Source organism: Acanthaster planci, linkage group LG05 (genome assembly GCF_054643075.1).
Source record: "Acanthaster planci isolate LZ-2023a linkage group LG05, COTS_SCS, whole genome shotgun sequence".
NCBI lineage: Eukaryota > Metazoa > Echinodermata > Asteroidea > Valvatida > Acanthasteridae > Acanthaster > Acanthaster planci.
Genome location: NC_141781.1, coordinates 20058135 through 20078413, shown reverse-complemented (window position 1 = coordinate 20078413; position 20279 = coordinate 20058135). Strand labels below are relative to the sequence as shown.

General features: G+C 43.3%; 2 protein-coding genes across 7 annotated transcripts in view; one reads left to right on the top strand and one right to left on the bottom strand.

The window, feature by feature from the left end:
- The first annotated feature begins 71 nt into the window (after positions 1-71).
- On the top strand, positions 72-16411 carry cactin (cactin, spliceosome C complex subunit). Its single transcript, XM_022254888.2, has 18 exons — positions 72-277; positions 2408-2671; positions 3201-3324; positions 3798-3863; positions 4643-4723; positions 5563-5634; positions 6000-6062; positions 6960-7014; positions 7182-7273; positions 7860-8013; positions 8196-8342; positions 9628-9737; positions 10845-11041; positions 11796-11985; positions 12301-12456; positions 13272-13355; positions 14322-14435; positions 14666-16411. The coding sequence occupies exons 1-18, from the start codon at positions 189-191 to the stop codon at positions 14789-14791; spliced, it is 2184 nt and encodes a 727-aa protein (XP_022110580.2). The 5' UTR covers positions 72-188; the 3' UTR covers positions 14792-16411.
- LOC110990078 (uncharacterized) overlaps positions 14823-20279 on the bottom strand; it is a 16412-nt gene continuing 10955 nt past the window's right edge. For 5 of the 6 annotated variants that reach the window (XM_087137123.1, XM_022254883.2, XM_087137122.1 and 2 more), the window contains exons 4-6: positions 19256-19889; positions 17911-18540; positions 14823-17487 (exon numbers count right to left, since the gene is read on the bottom strand). In XM_087137123.1, the coding sequence (XP_086993249.1) occupies positions 16604-17487; positions 17911-18540; positions 19256-19889 (2148 nt within the window). In that variant the 3' untranslated portion in view covers positions 14823-16603. The remainder of the gene's footprint in view (positions 17488-17910; positions 18541-19255; positions 19890-20279) is intronic. The other variant, XM_087137124.1, reaches the window with a different exon arrangement.

Sequence of the window (20279 nt, the reverse complement as noted above, 5' to 3'; positions counted from 1 at the left end):
GGTTTTGTTTGATTTTTCAACCTCGTTTATATTCTCCACTCAGTTACGTCCCGTTATTACCCCTCCTGAGCAAAAGGTTGTTTGAAAGAAGAAGATGGCGTCGTCCACAGTGTTGTGAAAATAACGCAGCAGAAACGATTGGATGTACCGTCTTCTTTCGCCTATATGCGAAGATTCCTACAGTAGTCATGGGGAGATCAGGAAAGAGGAAGGAAATTTCGCGTTCAAGGTCTAGGGAAAGGAAACGACATCGGGATAAAAAGCACGAAAGACGCAGGTAGGTCTTCCACCATCATGACCATGTCTGCAAATGCAATCGATGTTACATGTACATGTAATGATGTATGCCCCAACTAAACGGGCTTTACGGGAGTAGCCTGGGCCTAATTCATTGTAGAATACCCCGCCAGGCGAAAACACCCCCTGAAAATCCATGGCAACGAAATCAATTGGAGGTTGTTGGACTTTGGGTTATCTTTGCTGCGTCAAGGTACGCGTTGTGTGAGCATTGAAGTCATTCTTGACATGCTTGAGAACGAAGCACTCACTTGAATTAGGCCCAGGCCTACACACCCTTAGCCCCACTAGTGTGGCACGGACTCTCACTCCCGATCCATCCTTAGCCTTACATCCATATGCGCAATTTCGTGTCGGCGTACTGAACATTTTTGGCGCACCCACTTATAATCGTGGGCGCAATTTCTTTTGCACACGAACATGCTTCTTGACCTTTCCGATTTCTAAATACCATTTATTGAATGATTTCACTCACGTTATTCAGGTATTTTCCAGTTTTTTTTCCTTTATCCATTCAATCTAACGGGCTCACTCTCACAGTCGCCATCTTTAAAATAAGGTCGTTGAGCATTACGTCACTTGACCCCTCATCGTCTCAACGGCTGTTCCATGTCAAGCCATCTAAACTGCTGCCAAAGTTTTGGAAGAGTCCATTTGTACATGTAGTATCTTATCGCTCAGTCCGTTTATTACATGTCGTGAGGGTTAGGGTTAAAACAGAGTCATGAGGTGTTACAGAATAGGGGACAGACCACTGGAGGATACGGGGTGCCATACATGTATTTAGTGTTGGGCTCGCAAAGACCGTCAAAACAGACAAGTAAATAAGCAAAGGACACGTGAAGGGACTTTACTTGTAATTTATTATGCAAGGATGTTAAATAGTGACAGACTGAGGAACCTCATGTTATAAAATGTAAAAATACCATTCTTTGTTAAAGTTCATCTCCCCATTACTGATTTTAAAAAGTTATTCAAAGGAAGTGGAAACGACTGGAAGATTTGAAGTTTAAACTGTTCAAATTGCTTTTAAAAATTCAAAGATTATGTGCTGTTACAATGCCAAATACTGGGACTTGCCCATTCAGTAAATATATCTTGTGTAGCACGTCTTGGCCACCGTAGATTTCAGAAACCACCAGCTGTGTAAATTTAGGCAGGGAATTTTTACTCACACATGGGTCGAACCCACTACCCTACCCCTGGGCACAAACAGAAGTAACTCTTTCTTGTGTATTGTTTCAATTACAGGCTGTGAGTTGTAGAAATAAAATCACCTCTGAAAAATTTCAACTGCTCTGTAGTTTTCTGGAAATTTTGTTTCAAAGCCTTAGGTGCGCAGAAATAGGAGGATGGAGGATACACTAACATTAATCAGGCTAATCACTATTAATGGTAATTCTGAGTTTTGTCTGTGTAAATCATGTGATTTTAATGTTTTTTGTACATTGCATTTGTTGACATATTAGGAGACCCTCTCAACAGTGGGGGAGACCACTTCTAGTTATCCTTGAAGATACATGTAGGCATACATGTACCTTATAGGATTGGCAGACTGTACAGTGTTCTTACAAGATTCACTGGGGGTTGGTTGCTGTTGACGTGCCTTTTGAGTCTACATGTAAGAATCTTGATGCTCCTGCCCAAACAGAGAACTCCCAAGCTTACAAAAATCCATTCTGCTCTAGGGAATATTAGGCCTACCCTGAGCATCCTCTGAGCTGAGCGAGGCTGGGGGTATGAATGTACATGTAGGCCTATCCAAAAAGAAAACAACACTGACGGAAAGCAAACGGTGATCTGATTGAAAAAAGAAAGAAAACAAAAGAAGACAGAACAGTTGAAAAAAGCTAGGGGCTGATTGTAAGACTACCATTTGTATAGATCGGCAGTAATAATTGTGCAGTGGACTCTGGGAGTCCATCACAAACTACTTTGTATTTAATAATCTTACAGACATGTACGGAATTCTTGGAGACCACAACGTTCACAGGCCGAATACGTAGCTTGCCAGCCTGTTTTTCTTTCTCAGAAGATTAGTCAAACTGTTCAAATTGTTTGTGAAACTCTGCTGTGATTTCCTCCATGGTTCTTAAATCTGATCTCTCAGATCGAGCTCTGAATACAGCAGCAGTGAAAACAGTAGTGATGATGGCCGTAGACGCCACCAACACCGTCGCCGCTCCCGTGACGGGTCAAGATCAGAGTCACGATCTCGGTCCAGATCCCCTCGCCCGAAGAAGCGGCACAAACATAGGAAAAGGGCGAGGTCGCGCTCCCACTCCGGGTCGCCTGCTCCTCACAGGAAAGATTCCAGAAGGACGGAACAGCAATTCGAGCCAAGGCAGGCTCCACTGACGAAGGAGGAAAAAAGGTTGGAGCAGTAAAGCAGTTAACTTGAAACCTCTTGGTCCAGTGACATTCACGCTGAGAGGGAGGTGTTGTTAGGGGAATAAATTTGTGCTTTGCCAGCCTTAAATGTTCGTTTAAGACCAGGTAAGGAAAATGGGTGCGACTCATGCCAAAGCGGCAGGCGAAAGCGTCATCAGTGACTACACTCAGACCCCAAACCTTTCCGATTATGGCAGAAAATTTCTGTCTTGTTATCTTCCACTTTTATGCGTTTCTGAGAAAAAAAATCCTGCCGGTGATCGGCATTTTTGAGTCGGTATCAAGCCTAAGGGTAAAGGCCATTCTTTAATTTTCAAGGGTGATTGAGTATAAATGCATATTACCTGCCAAAAATAAATATAGTTTGAAGTCAGTGTTCGTGAGAGGGACACAGAAACTGTCACACGTTCAGACCCAAGATTTATAGAAAAGCCCTCATGAAAGTGGACACCAACGGTATGTGTACATGCCACTGAAAGGTAGCAACAAGCGTTCTCTGTGTTACCCCTCAGGCAAAAGAAAGAACTGCTGAAGCTGACGGAGACAGTGGAGCAGAAGAGAGCCAGGCGGCTGGCCAAGAAGCTCGCCAAGGACCGCAAGCGCAAGGAAGAGATGGGGTGGGATGAGGAAATGATGGTAGGAGTCAAATCGTCACGCATAAAATAACAGAGGCTTTGCGTTGTAGCCATCTTGCCGGGCATTTGTTTTGTCCCACAGGGAAACCTCTTTTGTGCATACCCTGTAGAACAAAAGCACTGGCCTGCAAGATGGCAGCCATGCAAACCCTCTGTAGAGCCTTCCTGCAGGGTTAAAATTCAAGCGGAACGTAGTACTGTTCGTGAGCATTTAAAGCAATAAGGTCTTTGTTTATAGTTTTCTGACTCGCTTAAAAAGATACAACAGTAAAAAGTGCAGCCAGTCCATTTCAATCCCTTTGAGTTTTGAAGTAACTAGAATTATTTAGGTAGGCAAAGTATGCACAGGAAGCCATCGAAGAAAAGTGTGACGTTAAAAAAAAATTGGTATTTACTTTGTAGAGCTTTGGGTTGTCAGTCATTTATATATGCATCCTAACTGAAGATAATGTTTATGTACGTTTCCTTCGTCAGGGTTACACCAATGCAGACAATCCCTTCGGAGATCCCAATCTGTTGGACACCTTTGTCTGGCACAAGGTAGGATCTCTCACGCTGTGTAGCTCTCCTCATCAGCAACTTATTATCAATGAAAGAAAAAGGTTTCCGCTGCACCATTTCAGAAGAGACAATGGCCAGATTTTTCAAAGAAAGTATAGAGACTTCACTTGGGGAAAAAAAAGAATTAAACAAAAAGCAGAGCTAGGTAACTGTGAATCAGCCATTTTCTAATAGACACCAGGATCATGTGCTACTGTGCCGCATGTATGTCCTCTGCATGTAGAAGCCGTTAAAAGTAGACATTCCTACTGGTCAAAAGCCCATCACAAGGCCTGCCTCAGACAGGTGATGAACCTCCGTCAGGCTGATCATAAACACTTTTCCAGCTTGGCATGTGAAGATTGGACTCCTGTGAAATCTGGTTTCTTTTCCAATATAACTACCTTCATGAATGTTCACAAGATATTCACTCAAGTACGCTGTATTACCAACGACCGCACATTTTGGGAGGAATCCCAAAGTCACACTTCACTGGCTGGCTCATGATGTTGTGCACCACCTCGCGCAGTGCACCATGCGGTCGTCGCGATCTCCACATCAGGAGATTGTTCAGTGCTGTCAAACTGTTACCGGTTCTCGTGAGAGTCTGTTCCCTTGCCATCTGCTCAGGCCATTTTCGTCCGTTCTCCTGATCCGGCCTTCAGCAAACGGTTATGACCGGCCAAGGGCACATTTATTGATGTAATAATAAATGAATTGATAATAATTGATATTTTTCCCAGAAAATGAATGAATTAATTGATATTTATTTTCCCCAGAAAAATGAAACGGCTGGACTAGGAGGCCTGGCTCATGAACACTTGAAAGGAATGATGAAGGGTAAACAGGTGGAGAACAGGGTAAGCAGACAGTTCCTAATTCCTTTAAAAAATTTGGAAGCTGGATTTTAAACCCCTCCTCCAGTCATGACAGTCACAGACAGTTCACAGACAGTTCACAGACAGTCACAGACAGTTCACAGACAGTCACAGACAGTTCACAGACAGTTCACAGACAGTTCACAGACAGTCACAGGCAGTCATAGACAGTAACAGACAGTCAACCATCCCATTCACTTTCCCCTGCTACACAGTTATACACAGGCTAGTCTACAACAGTCTGATCGTAATTCTGGTTGGTACCCTGACTAGTCAAATTCCATCAACAGGTAAAAGCAGGTGATTGGTGGACAAAGCTGCCTTATCAGTCATGGACAGTCAAAGCGCAGCTACCCTATAACAAATTGTATCAACTTTCTTAGATAGCCAATTCTGCTTTGCGTATTGGGGGGGGCTCTCATCTGTTTAAAACAGTAATTTGACAGAATTTTTTGGCCTCAGAGGTCAACTGTGTGTTCAGAATGATGTTCAACTTCGTGTCAGCAGTGTGCCTTTAATTACAACTCGCCATGACAATCATGTAAAAGCAATGCAGTGTTTCAAAATTCTGTCGGAAATTGAAAACAAAAGGTGTCATCTGGAAATTGTCCGTTAAATTCAGGAAAACCTCCAAAAAGTTCGTCTTTTTTGTGTGCTTTAAATTAATCCTGTCGCAATCAATAATACTCCAAATGCACCCCTTTGCTCCAGATTAGAATGCCTTCCTCACACAAACGCTCCTCTTTTACACCTCTATATTCGTGATTCCATTTTGCCTCTAATCTGGGGGTAAATTGTGTGTTTTATTTTCCATTGTTAAGCTTGAACTGCAAAAAGTCAAGCAGCGCAGAATAGAGAGGGAGAAAGAAAGGGAACAACGCGAAAAAGAACTGGTAAGAAACTGAAGTGAATCCTGGGATTGACTGTCAAGGTCACGTTTATTTATAGCTTTGCAAGTTAAGATCACGTGAGGGTTAGTTTGGATGGGGCCTTTCTTTTGTTGTAACAGAATAATGACAGATTTACTGGCAATCCTTGTTAGAATATAGAAGTGGTTACAGCAGTCTACCAAATATTTCTGTGTAATATGATATCAAATGTCATGGAAATTTGTCATATTTGGGTTCTATTCTGGTACATTGTGGAAAAGTCATGGAATTTGGCTTTCAGATTTCCATGGAGTCCTTTTTCATATCCAGCAAACTGATTTACAAATTTCATTGGCGTTGACCACTTTCACGTTGTCTTCGTCCCACAGGAGGAGTTGCAGAGGATGCGAGAGGCAGAGTCGTTTAAAGAATGGGAAAAGCAAGAGGACAGTGTAAGCCAACCGAAGTGTTTGCATTCTGAAAGGAATGTAGATTATTGGTGGCCCACGATTCCAAAACTAGGCTTAGCCTTGAAAGAGCCAGGTTATTTTGGACCGTCCCACATTCAAGGGCAGGGGGAGGGGATCTGCTCTCCCAAAACTCAGCCCTCACTCATTTTATGATCTTTTCAATCTTGGGATGTATGTAAGCCCATTGTCGGTACAAATGTGACAGTTCCGATTCATTGTGGTGGAAGGACACTTGAAACCTTTCATGTGGATGCTATTTGAGCCCAGTCTGGAAGTATCAGAAGGAAATCTGCCAGCGAGCAACCTTTTCTCAGAAATGTTTTCATAGAGTAAAATAATTTGGGGTTGAAAATTTGAATATGAGAACATGTAAACTGAACAATGCCTACCCAGATTTGCCGCACAGCAAGAGCGCCCTCACTTGCCCAGAACAGCTTGAACAGTTTCAGTGTTTAAAAGAAACGCACCTTTCAGTATGCTCAACTTCAAGATTTTAAAACAGGTTTGACACGCTGAGGTAGGGTATAAAGATATGCGAAAGGTGATTGTGAGAAATATTCGTCCTAAGAACCCTTTGATAATTTACATACGCCTGGGCCTCCATATTCATTTTAACTGGGAAATATCGAGGAGATGGAAGCCGTCTGCTCAGCCTGCTCGTTGTCTTCCGGTAAGGTTATGCTTTTGCATCTGCGTAGACATTCATGAGATAAAGTGAAGAAAATCAAACAATATCCTTGAATATATAACAGGTTTGCCCTTACCCAACGTATATTAATACGTAAGGGCAAACCTGTTATATATAATTAACATCTCCCCAACGCAAAAATACATCTTGAAAATATCCTTGAACTTGTTGAATTCTGTGTTGTTTTCCAGTTCCATTTAAATCAAGCAAAGCTGAGGTCCAAGATAAGAATCCAGGATGGCAGAGGTAACAAAATGAGTTTTTCTGACATAATAAAATCACAAAATTTGGCCACGTGTAAACCTTGCCCAGTCTTTGCCCCACTCTGTTATTCACCCTGTAGGTTTTACCGAGTTTTGAACGAGCTGTGGCACTCTTTGGAATATGAAATTTCTGTGTTTGTGTGATTGCAGCCAAGCCCATTGATTTACTTGCTCAGTACGTCAGCGCTGATCTGGACGATGACCTCTCCGTAGAGATGCAGGAGCCCTATAATGTCCTGAGGGTAGGTACAAGCTAGCCGGTAGTACTTTACACCCCCTATATGAAGGGTGCTTTTGATCCCTTTTTGCGGAATACTGCTTGTGCATTACTGTCACGCAGGACTAGGTCTAGCAAGAGTAATTTTTCCAAACCAGTGTACTTGGTGGAGGTAGTTTTGCCGAGTACGCACGTGCGTAGTGAATGGAGCAAAGTCCAAACACGATGTGAAACTGAAAATAATCCGAGGAATTTCTGTTTTCTCTTTTAACCCTGGGTACTTTTCAATCCCTAGCGTTTGAAGTTCTAAATCTGATGCTGTGAGTTTGGGACAAACTATCCTCTTCAAGTTGATGTTTGGACTTTGAAAATGCCATCGGACAACTATTTCATATGAGTCTTTTCAGCACTGTCATATAGACGCGGCAGTAAGCAATTATTCGTACATGTTTCAGTGACAGTTTCAAACGGGTAGGTGTCCTTGACTAGCCACACCGGGCAAGTTGAAGGAGACATATTTAGCCCATAGCAGTTATTTTTAGAATTTGTGTAGCAGTCTAGTACCAAGGTTATCATTATCTCCCCCCCCGCCCCCACCTCCCGTCAATCAGGGACTAACTATTATTGACTTGGAGGACCTTCTTGAGGACATCATCGTTTACAAGGAACTAGAGAAGGATAGCAACCTGGAGTTCTGGAAGGACATGACGGTCATCGCGGAGGATGAGCTGGCTAAACTCAAAAAGATCAGCCCAGAGGGTCAAGGTGAGTCATAGAAAAAGATAACAGCATCTCGACTCGCCTGGAAGCCAAGTTTTCTTCCTGTCAATAATATCAGTCGAGATTGGGAATGTTGGTACATCTTTGCAGTAGGTAGTTTGCGGGTGTACATTATATTGGTAGCAGAAAGGAAGAATCTTTATTTTGTTTCATTTATCGTGTTGTAGACGGTGCTGACCGTCGCGAAGGGATCAACGCCTCTGTGAGTACCGAGGTGGCGGGGGTGTTCCGAGGCAAGAAACACAGCCAGCTGCTAGCCCTGAAGGAGCAGATCATGCGGCGGATCAAGAGCGGGAACGCAGGAGTGGACATCGGTAAGATCCAGCAGCTTCTTGGCCGGAAAAAGAGCTTCAGCCAGTTTCACGAAACTGAACTTAACTTCGCATGAGCCTTGCACCTCCAATGTGTGAGGTACCTGTAGGTGCAAAACATATGTACAATTGATTTTTCAAGATGTATTTTTTGCGTTGGGGAGATGTTAATTATATATATAACGGTTTTGCCGACCCCGGCAAGCTCGGTGGTCGAGTGGTTAAGACATCTGCACTAGTAAGCAGGAGGTCGTGGGTTCGAGTCCCACCCGAGTAAGCTTGTGAGGTTTTTTCGCAAGCTCTCGGACAAGCACTGAGCATACAGTGCTTATTAATATACGTTGGGTACGGGCAAAACCGTTATATATACAATTGATTTCACAAAAAGTTGCGTAGCTTTGCAACGGTTTTTATGATATTGAACTTGTCATACAATCAGGGCTTTAATGACACCTTTTCCTTTCCAAAATTTACAACAGTCATTGAATTATTGCCATTTTAATCGTCATTTTGAAATGTCAGTCATTTTTGTGAAACGTGTCATAATTTTGTCGTGTAACTTGTGCACCAAAGTGTGTCCTAAGTGAAGTTATACCGTGACTTAAAGTTTCGTGAAAGCTCTGCTTGTATTTTACTCCTTGTCATCAGATGTGACCTACATGTACATGCGATCTTAAAACTCTTAAATCCGATTCACTTGGCACTTTGGTAGAAACAGTCCTGAATTCTTCAAAATTGGCCAATTCCACCTCGCGTCAGGGAAGTAGAAATGATACGCGACCAGGTGACGTTATAGCGGTGGGTATCCACCTCGCTGCTGTGCGGTATTTTTTTCTGGTAGCATCAAAAAATCCCTCTGGAACCTGCTGCGTATATATGTAGTCTGTGTCATGTAGTCTTTACGGAACCAGTCTGGAGTTGTATCCTAATAACTATTACAGTAAAGACCCAAAACATATGTCAGTACCAGACTATTGAACTCCGTTTCTGTGCACAACTGCACTCCACTATCATTACATGGAAATTTAGCAGCTTAGAAACAACAGTGGCGTCTCTGAGTACAAGTAACGTGAGATTTCCGTTTGAATATTCATGAAGTATAGTAAAACAATTACAACAGGTAGGTCAGCTTGACTATACACACCCAAATTCTATCAAAATCCTTTTGAGGTTTCAGAAATCCCAGATCTCAAAATTGTCTGTAATCCTCCAGTCTGTAGTCAGGGTAGCCCCGGCTCGGTTGAAACTGCCACATTAGAGTGATTTCCTTGATGCTGTCCATCCCCAGGGTATTGGGAATCGCTGCTGCAACAGCTGAACGCCCACATGGCCAGAGCACGGTTAAAGGAGCAACACCAGGAGAGACTCAAACGAAAACTGAATTCGCTCCGGCAGCAGGTGAGACATAAAGCGGTGCGCTGCTTTAAAGATCTTGTGCAAGGCCCATGCCTTGAAGTATCTTCAGGTGTCACAGTTTGTCACGTGAGTTATATAGCCAAGATTCAGTCCCACTCCGATCTCAGCGTTGCAGTGACGGACTTCATTATGACGGGAATAAATTTGTGCTTGGTTATTCTTGGTAATGCCCTAGTCAAAGGAGGACGTTATCAGAGTCCATACTCCGGAGACAATCTCATAAGAATGATTGTTCCAGACTGGTCAGACACATTTTTCAAGACTGGTCAAACACATTTTTTCCCATTTATAAATAACTTTTTTGAGTCACGAAATCAAAGAAAGTTAGAAGCTAAATTTCCAACAATTTTGGGTGAACAGTTTTAATTCATTTGTCATACACACCCCCAACCAGGTTGTAATATGTTTCTCACTTGAGAAGTCGTAAACTTTCTCCTTATGGGGATTTGCATGCATGTGAGATGGTGCCATATCAACAGTTTATGAAGACAGGCCACTTTAATTGGCTCTCAACCAATGGGAAGGATTTAACAGTCTGAGGTATTTACGAATGAGACTTTAGCATGAACAAAGACACATGCATGTGCTCTAAATAAGCAGAGTTCCCATTAGGCGCTGATTCCACCCTTCAAGTATGACTTTAACCCAAACCTTCCCCAACCACACAGAATTAAACAGTAGTAAAGTGTTTAATTCTGTGCGGATAGGTCTGGTAGGCCCGTAACAGCTGGCTTTTGCATTGGGGTTGGCATACCTAAGAAAAACAAAGTCCAACAACCTCTGTGCGCAAAGTCCCATATGGGTGTTTAACCCTTGTGTGAATAGGGAAGGTTAGGGCCAGCAACCCTTGGGGGGTTAGGGTTAACTGTTTTGTTATTGAAAGAGCATTTTTAGTTGAAGTGATCTTGAATTAGTGAATAGATTCAATTGATCAACACGCTCGTCTTTTTAGTACTTTTGCACATTAGATGCAGTGAACATTGTGGGATTTTCTCGCACCGTGAAGCAAACGAGTTCACAGGTAGACCTTAATCGAGATGAAAGTCTCCTGATGTATCTCCGTTCATGTTTCAATCATTGCCAAAACAGCAAGGTGTAGTGTCTGATCCAAGAGGTGCCTCCCCTCAGGCCACGGCAGGCTTTGACCCCGGCGAGATCCCGTTGCCCTCCGACTCAGACGGCGAGGACCACGAGATCAGGAGGCGCATCAAGAAGGAGCCGGAGTCATCAGAGGAGGCCGGCCCCACCCAGGCAGAGGGAGGAGCACCGAGCAAGTCCGCCGAAGAGTAAGTCTGACAACCCTGTGTGAGGCCCTGTCTCAAATGCAGGTACTTTTGAACTACAAAATTGAATTCGGCCCCTCAAAAGATTCATAAGAATCTGTGAGGAGGTTTGTAGGATTTTGCGGGGTTGAGGAGGGTAGAGTTAATCCTCCATTTTCTTTACATGGGACATAGTTTCCCTTGATATTCAAGTGCAGATATGAATCTAGTGGTTTCCTACAGAGCTGTGGATCTTGGAGGATTCAGGGAAGTTTCCGAGTTCTGAGTAAGAATACCAGGGAAACATGATCCCTCACTGCAGTTTCCTGGGAAACCCTTCATAACCCTTCATAATCCCAGCACTTTGAGATACCAACAGCACATCATACATGTACATGTTCCATGCTTAAATTATTGCAAACTTGAATTTTCAAGGTTTTTCAGATCTATGTTCTGAGGGCTGATCAGGGGAGGGGAACACATTATTTCTCAAAAATATTTCGTTTTTGAGAAATGATGAGAGAAATGTTATTTTTTGTCGTTTATTTCATTTGTCTTCAGAAAGCATGGAAAAAGTCCAAACTACAGCCTCATCCCCTTAGAAAGGTCGTAAAAGGTCATAAAATGATAAATAGTGCCACATTTCCCCCCCCATAAAAAGTTTGCCTTCCCCAAAAAAGTTGGATCTGGAGTCGTCCTTGGTCTTAGCTCTGATGTTGAAAATAATACACTGTGCTTTTTTACTGTTTCATGACTTCAAACTTCGTTGTTCTCGCAGGCCCGAATCAGTCCTCACTCAAGCAGACCTAGAGGAGGAGTGCATCTCCGAGTTCGAAAAGGGTGGCTACAGCCCAAAGCTGGTCGACCCCAAGGCCCTGCCTCCAGAGACCTTAATCTTTGACCCTGACGAGGACCGGGCCAAACTGCTGCGTATCCGCCAGCAACTCATCACTACAGGAAGTGCGGAGGTGGGTGCGACTCTCAGCTGACGGTCACTGCTGGCCTTGTGATTTGATGAATACGTCCTGTTTGCCTCACTGAATGTATGGTTATTATTCATTACCCAGAAAGAAAAACCGCACCATTGACAGTGCTTTAAAAACAGTAAATTAGGCACAAATTTAAATTTGCATTACATTGTAGACATTTTCTTAAAGAAATCAAAAGTATTCACAAATTTAAATATAAAACCTAATTTCACATAAACACAACCCAAAGAATCAGGCAAAAAGCAAAAAAAGGGTTGAATATAAACACCCCTCTTGCTTCTTTTTGCTCGTCAGAACACTGTTGAGTTAGAGTTCATCAAGAAGGCTCGAGCGGGCATGGATTCCGACGAGGCAACGTTTGCCGTGGAGGTGGACGTCCAGAGCAAACCCTACCTGTGGTCTGACAAGTACCGACCGCGCAAACCACGGTTCTTCAACAGGGTGCACACTGTAAGTCCGGCCACTTTGGGAAATCACTTCTGTTTGTTGTTGAATGATAGTCTCCAGAAAAAATGGTTGGGTATAAGAGTTTTTCTTCCTTAACCCTAACCTTTCCCCGACCACACAGAATTAAACAGTAGTAAAGTGTTTAATTCTGTGGGGATAGGTCTGGTAGGCCCAGACAACTGGCTTTTGCATTGGGTTTGGCGTACCTCAGAAAAACCAAAGTCCAACAGCCTCTGTGCACAAAGTCCCATATGGGTGTTTAACCCTTGTGTGAACGGGGAAGGTTAGGGCCAGCAACCCTTGGGGGGTTAGGATTAATTATAAATGTTAATTAATGCTAGATTTTTGCCCTGCCTGATGTGTATTATCATACTATATACTCAGTGTTTGCCCTGTGATGACCGGGTCTCAGATTTTTCTGAAGTGAGGGGTTTTGAAGTGTTAAAAACTGCTGTGCAGTGTCCATTGGTGCCACGTAAAGAGTACGTCCAGGGCGAGCGCCAATCACTGGCTCAGAGTTGACCGCTCAAAAGAACTGCGGAAGGTTTCAAATGCTGTTTAGTCTGCAGAGGGTTACCTAAACATGTTGTCGATTGTGCATGCTAACTCTCCAAGCAAAAGTGTTGATAGGTTGTAAAGTGTTCAAATACTTACATGATTAAAGAAACTTTGTCACCCTAGCACATGTACAAGTTCAGAGTTTAGAGAGTGAGGTTGTTATTTTGGAACTGAGATCTCAAACACAATTAAGCTGTGTTCCCTTTCCAGTCAGAATTATAATTTTGAGCCCAAGGTCAATTTTGTCGTTCAATTTGCAGGGTTTTGAGTGGAACAAATACAACCAAACTCATTATGACATGGACAACCCTCCACCCAAAGTGGTGCAGGGCTACAAGTTCAATGTAAGTATGCCAAGTCAAGTTGCTCTGATGTCACTATAGGTTTTATTGGAGCCATCTACTCAGTTTACATACATAATCAGGCCAGGTGCTGTTGAAAAGCTTGCATGGAGCATGAACCACTTGCTACCGGGGGCAGTTATCAATGTTGATGATGCTGGTCCGGGATATTGATCATTTTTTTCTGTTTTCAAAATTCCCATCGTCATTTACTGGACACTTACACCCTCACGAAGACCTGTCTGGCCCAACAGATAACATCACATGCCAGCTCTCAGGCAGTTTGAAGCAGAACACATTTCCTTCTTTAAAATCAGACACCGATGAGTGCAAGTTGTATTTTTCAAAAAGGATTTGTTGGAATTTGCAAAAATTGTCTCAGCTAATAATTCAGAATTCATAGATACCGTGTATAATGGGCTTGCTATTTTGGTTCGGATATTGGCTGGCCAGACACTTACCATAGACCTATACTTTAGGATACATGTACATTTAATTACAGCCCTTGTGAAGATGCCTCGGTTTGTTAGCCAGCTGCAATAACATCACATATAAATATAAGTCGCTTAATTTACTTCCAATTTCAAATTCCGCTCAAAAGCTCACAGGCTGATAAATTGCAGACCCACTTAGCAGTTTAGTCGGAATGAAGGGTTTCATTTGTGTCGCAAAGAAAGGTTGCCATGTCATGTTCAAACCTAAGGGTAGGCCTTTACAATGATGACACCACAATCTGCTCCCATGCGCACTTTCCTGTGGAGCCAGTGGGGCCCATGGTCCACTGAGCACCGCCGGAAAGCACACAGGTGAACAGAGCATTGCGCCATCAGCACCAAGGTTGAATATTATGGCAGTGGTATTTTCTAAACATGCCGTTTCCAGTTCGGCCATATTTGAAGCTGCCCTGTAGCCAGCGTTCTGCAGTTTCTCTTTCAAGTGACGAGTGACCTGTCATTTATTTGCCTGTAGATATTTTACCCCGATCTCATCGACAAACGAAAGACCCCAGAGTACACACTGACGCCGTGCCCCGAGAATGAGGACTTTGCTGTTCTGCAGTTCCACACAGGCCCCCCATATGAGGTAATGACATTTCTCTTTTGTGGAGGATTATCGACTTGTAAAATCCTTCAACGGAACAGATAGAAGTGGTTCCTTGAACTTTCTTTGTGCAAACCGGTTTAAGATAAAATAGTGAAACAGAAGGATGACGCCAACGTTGTACACTAAGGCCAAGTTCGACACTCTCCCTTACAGGTTTTTTTTTTTTTGTATCCACTGTTTTCGACCCTTCTGTCATTTTCTGTCTCCAGGACATCGCCTTTAAGATCGTCAACCGCGAGTGGGAATACTCCCACCGGCACGGTTTCCGTTGCCAGTTCAACAACAGCATCTTTCAGCTCTGGTTCCGCTTCAAACGCTACCGCTACCGCAGATGAGACTGATGACAGAGACCCGCTTGGGACGATAGGGGTTTTAATTTGTTTTTATTCTTTACATTTTGAAAGGGGGGGTTGTAATGATAAACTGTTGTAATGTTTGTGAATATTTGCCAAGATGTAACATCAGCCTACTTGGCTGTTTATAACCTTGAACAGGAGTCAGACTATTCCCTGTGACATATCAAACAGATGGTACACATTTACATGGATAAGAACGTTCAGTAACGTTTACATGATGACGTTCACCCTGCTTGATGCGATGCACACCACGACAACTGTCAGTATCGTGTTGTAATAAAGTGGTATCATTACACTGCTGTAATACCCGAAGTTTAAATTGGGCAGAGAGATCCCAACTTTATCATTATGGCATGACACTATTTAACCTTAAAGCTTTTGGGTGTTTTTATGCGATAAGACAGAAGGCATCTTAAAAGGGGGATTCCTGATACAAAAGTGTTGCAGTTGGAATAAAACTGTAAAGCACGGTAGCCATCTGTAAGAGGCCAGTTCAGTATTGTGACCAAGAATGCTCATTTGCAACTACTGCATTTGGATTGGAAATCCCCCGTGACTACAGATCTTACTGCTTTATTGCATGGCTTGGCAAGCCTAATTTGCGTACTTGTAAGAGTTGGGCTCCACACTGTGCATTCACATGTACATGAGCGATACAGTGTACCAGGTATCAGTCATATGGTCTAAGTAACTTTATACTTTTGTCATTTAACAATTGTTGACTGCTGTGATGTGGGATATGACATTTTGAACATCTGAGGGACACACAGCGCCCCGGGGCAAAGCCGTGGGTGCTATGCATGCCCGAGGGTGTTTAAAACATCATGTCCCACATCACAGTAGTCAACAATTGTTTTGTCATACATGTACCTCTGTCTTAATTATGTTGAGGCTGAGGAATTTATCCAAAGAAAAAACGAGCTCAAAATTTCAGAACTGAGTTCAGAAGATGATAGGCCTACTATCAAACTGCATAATTAACATAACAGACGTAAACAATATCGTCTGCAAATGCACTAGTCCCTAACCTTTAATTGCGTAAATTTTAATATAAAGTAGTGCGGATAGTCTGGTTAGCCGTCCCTGCATTGCCTTACATGCTGCTGGGACGGGAACGAGTCTGTTATATGAGCATGACCATTGATTTAATTCAATGGAAGATGCAGTAACCTATGCACAAAACGTATCATGGGTACCACGCAAAACTGACTAAATGAGCGACTACGGTCACTCTCAAAATTCCCGAAGCTCTTTTTTCTTGTGTGCGTGCACATGCTATCGGCACGAGATGTCTCATGGCAAGTGTGATATGTGGATATATCGCCTTGTCATGTGATGTGATCGTATTGGGCCAATGATCTGACGGTATCCAAGACAGAGGTATGAAAATTCCAGATAGCATTTGATTGAAGGCAAACATTTCTTTTTTTCACAGCTGTGGAAGATTAAGATTTTTCATTAACTGGCATATGTACATGTACGTGTAGATTGGTATTTGACATTTCAGGACCCAACTGGTACCCTTAGACATGTACAGAATCTTGTCATAGTTCAAAGAATTTGGATTTTAGTAATAAAATGTGTGCTGTCCTGGCAAAACCTTGGCTTGTATACATGATGTGTGCCCCGATAGATATAAGCATCTGAGTGCATGTTTGGAAAAGTCAATATTTCCTCGTCCTTCTGCGTCATATGTAAGTTTACATATACTTCAACGTAAGCAGACTTCATGTTATTTCCAACAGTCCACATCCTTTGCCTTCTGTAGCAATGATTCTCAATGTCCTGTGTCTATTCCTCTCCTTCGTACATGTCTTCAACCCTTTCCAGCAGCCGAAGTAGAGGTGCGACCGGGTAGGGAAACAAATTGCTGCCGCTGATCCTCTCAATCGAAAAGCGAAGCCTGATCAGTGTTGTCATTACATCGTCCAGAGACTGGGACACAGCGTCTGTCTGACGGCTCAACGTCTGCGGAGTCTGTACAGCGGGAGAGACCGATGAGATGCCTGGCATGTCTGATGGAGTGGGACTGGATTTCTTTGTGTCTTTTGGGGACGTACAGGCAGGCGTTGAGGTCTGAATAGAGGGACTACGATTGAGAGCATCTGTTGGACTCGCTATCCTTTGGTCAGCACCGCCTCGAGTGTCAGTTTTTCTTCTCTTGTTTCTTTGGCAAAATTCGGTCACGGCTGCCTCTTCTTGGCACTGAACGTCACAGGCAAGATGCGGCTCCTCGTCATCAGAGAATGTCTTTGATGTCACGTCCGAAGTCCGTTTTAAATGAGAGTTGGAGTCCTTGGAGGAGGCTTCTTGATGAGAAAGTCTGAACAAATTCCAGTCTCCAAGAATGGTATGCAGGTAAGAGACCAGATACTTTAAGAACTGGGTCTCCGACGATATCAGTAAATCCAGGAGGACACTGGGATCATAGGCTACGGTGTCCAGGAACCTGCCAAAGATCCGATGGGGGTTGAGCTGGTTCGTCCAGGGACAACCAGGTGGCTGCACTGACTTGAAGGCTTTGTACAGATCCAGGCAGCACTGCATGGCCCACACCAGGCCATCATCCTGGTCAGCGAAGAGTTCGAACAACCACATGGGAACATCGGCAGAGGCAGCAAGGTTGAGCTGGCGGCAGACGAAATCAGAGACAACTTGGAGACTCCGCCCAACATCTGTCAAAAAGATGGCCAACAAGATATTCAGTCTAAAGAGTCAATCCATCACATCTTCAAATGGAAACCACTTGTCGCCCACTCATTTCCGTGTTGTAGTTAAATATTTTCTCACATTAGCTCACAGAACCCATGAGCCTCTTGACTTAGACTCCATACATGCCATAATACCATGCATATTTTGAGGTGGCCTGTGTCCCTGCTTTGCACTTTGTGCAGGGATTTTTCATCCTAAGTCTCAGTAGAAAAGATACCTACATGTATTTGTGGATTACAATGTACCTTGGTATAACACATACTTTGTATTATCAGGAATGAGTACTATGAAGAACAAAGGATTGGGTCCTAAAAATGTCCTTGTTAAGAATGTTGTGTTAACGGTGCTTTCATTTACGAGGTTTGACTGTATTAAAGTGGTGTTACCTGCTTTATTGGAATTCTTTCCAGAGTTCTTACTGGTGACAAGTGTTTTCTCTGCACACAATATAGCTCGGCAGAGCTTCCTCAGCAGTGCATGATCCCCCGACGAATCGTCTTCGTTGCATCCTCCGGGGTGGAAATCACTACCTCCAAAGCCAACGGGCCCACTCCGGTATGGAATGCGCTCCAAAAAGTTCCCCTTTTCAATCGTTTTCAGAAAAGCCGTTGCAGCGGTGACTAAATCATAGTCCACTGTAGCAGGCAGATGTCCACTTGAATGTGACTGGCCAGAATGTGACGCACTTGTTGCAGAATGGTCCATGAGCCATGAAAAAATGTCCAGGATCCTCTTCAAGACAACAAGGTCCTCACAATACCCTTCAAGGAGATGCGTCAGTGGGGAGGCAAGCTTTGCGGCAAACTCCCGGGCACAGTGTTGTTCCGCCGCTCCGCCGCGGTGTCTCACCAGAGCACGTGTGAGATCCAGGAGTGATACAAGGACGAGCAACACATCTTTGCCGTCCCAGTTGACCCTGGCAGTCTTGTCTTCTCCGGCTGGTGGAAGAGAAGCCACCTCCTGAAATATGGCTGGGAGGTCCCCGCGCAGAGTGCGTTCCACCGCTGTTTGAAAATCTAGAGTTAGAGATTTGCAGAGGATGGTTTTATGAAGTGTTTGTTTTGCAGGGATCCGGATCTCAATTAGTCATCTGTCATTGGTTCGCTGACATCAGAGCTTACATGTACCTACTGGACTGAGGGAACCTGCACTGGGACCACTGATCCAGATCCTTGTGAAACAAACAGGCTAATTATCACTATAAATAAAAATCATTTTTTTTAAGTGGATATGTGGATAACTTACAACTTGTGTAGATTGTCTTCATATGGGGAGGGGCAGAAACATATTTGAAAAAAAGAAGACAGTAGCCTACGTGTATGAAAGAAAGTTTCATTAAGTCTGATTGTAAGGAAATGTTTGAATGGATACAACCCTTCTCAACCACATCTGTTCCCTGAATGATTAAGGAACTTTTCCAGTACAATGCCACATGTAGTGCTTTGTTAATTTTGCTGTTTTTTTCTCTGCCTGTGTTTACAGAAAATCCAAACTTTGGCAATTCCATCAAAAAATAGGGTTTTGCCATCTAATTTCTTAATTCTTACATGTGCAGCAAAGAACTTTTGCATTTTTTACAATCATTCAAATGAATTTCTTCTAGAGTGTCAGTCAGACATCTTTTTCTGACAACTGCACTTTAAAATTTTACAAAAAAATAGCCTTTCAGAAAAAGATCAAATTAAGTGGACATGTCACATTCATAAATCATTCATCTGTGTTATGAGGTACCTTCAAGTCGTATTGCCTGGTCAGCCAACTTTTGGAAGACACCCTTGCATGGCGTGTGATTTCGCTCAGGTCCTGGATGCTGTGTATTTGGCTCCTTGTTCTCATCATAGCAGATCTTTGTCAAAAGTAGCCGACAGAGGTCAAAGGTGAAAATTGCATGGTTGACCAGACCAGAATTGACCTCGCTCAAATCTGGGTGATGTTTGGACCTGTTCGGATTACCAAGACTATGAATCATCTGAGTGTGATTCTCACCTTTGTCTACCTGTCCTCCGATGTCCTGACCGGAATTGGTCAGACCAGAATTGACCAAACCTGTACAACGCTGAACCATGCATGCCTGACCTGATGTGGTCTGGTCTGAACCAACCTGACCCACACAGATTTGACCTGAATCATTCTGACTCACTTTATTCAGGCCAGTCTGACCCAGATCAATTTTCCCCCTCACGACTTCCATTGGACTGGTGTGACCCCTGTGTACCTGACCCCGCTGACGCTCAGTTTGTGAGAGTTGTCCTGATGGGCTCAATGGCCTTCGATTCTGGTCAAAGTGACGGGTGGGTTGCAACACAGTCCTGATAGCGGAAAGACTACAGAGAAGGTGGTGACGAAGGAAGGAGACAGCTGTTTCCTGTATGAACGAGATTCCAGATAAGAAAAGAAAATCAGTCTAAGCACAGAAATGTCAAAAACAACTGATTTATGTTAAACTTTTTATTGAAAACAATAAGGGTAAATTTGCAGCAAGTTCACAGCAACGTTCGAAGCAATTTCACAGCTAGTTTTAGCATTGTGTCATCTCAAAAGAGTGTGAAGTCTAATTCCCCGAATCCTTCAAAAATGTCATTCACCAAGATTTCACGCACTGAGGAAAGTGCATGTGGTATATAGAACCCTGCCACCATAACCTTACACGTATATACATGGGGGCTTGATGCCCTCTGAAAGTTATTGTACAAAGAATGTGCTACTGACTCAGTGCAGATTCCTGAAGGTTCCTCCCGTGTATCAGTGTGGAACC

What these genes read in the sequence shown, in the direction of transcription:
- cactin (XM_022254888.2), top strand. Translation starts at nt 189, where the DNA reads ATGGGGAGATCAGGAAAGAGGAAGGAAATTTCGCGTTCAAGGTCTAGG. An exon ending in CTGACGAAGGAGGAAAAAAG is followed by an intron (nt 2,672 to 3,200) that starts GTTGGAGCAGTA and finishes GTTACCCCTCAG; the next exon opens with GCAAAAGAAAGAACTGCTGA. An exon ending in GAACGCAGGAGTGGACATCG is followed by an intron (nt 8,343 to 9,627) that starts GTAAGATCCAGC and finishes GTCCATCCCCAG; the next exon opens with GGTATTGGGAATCGCTGCTG.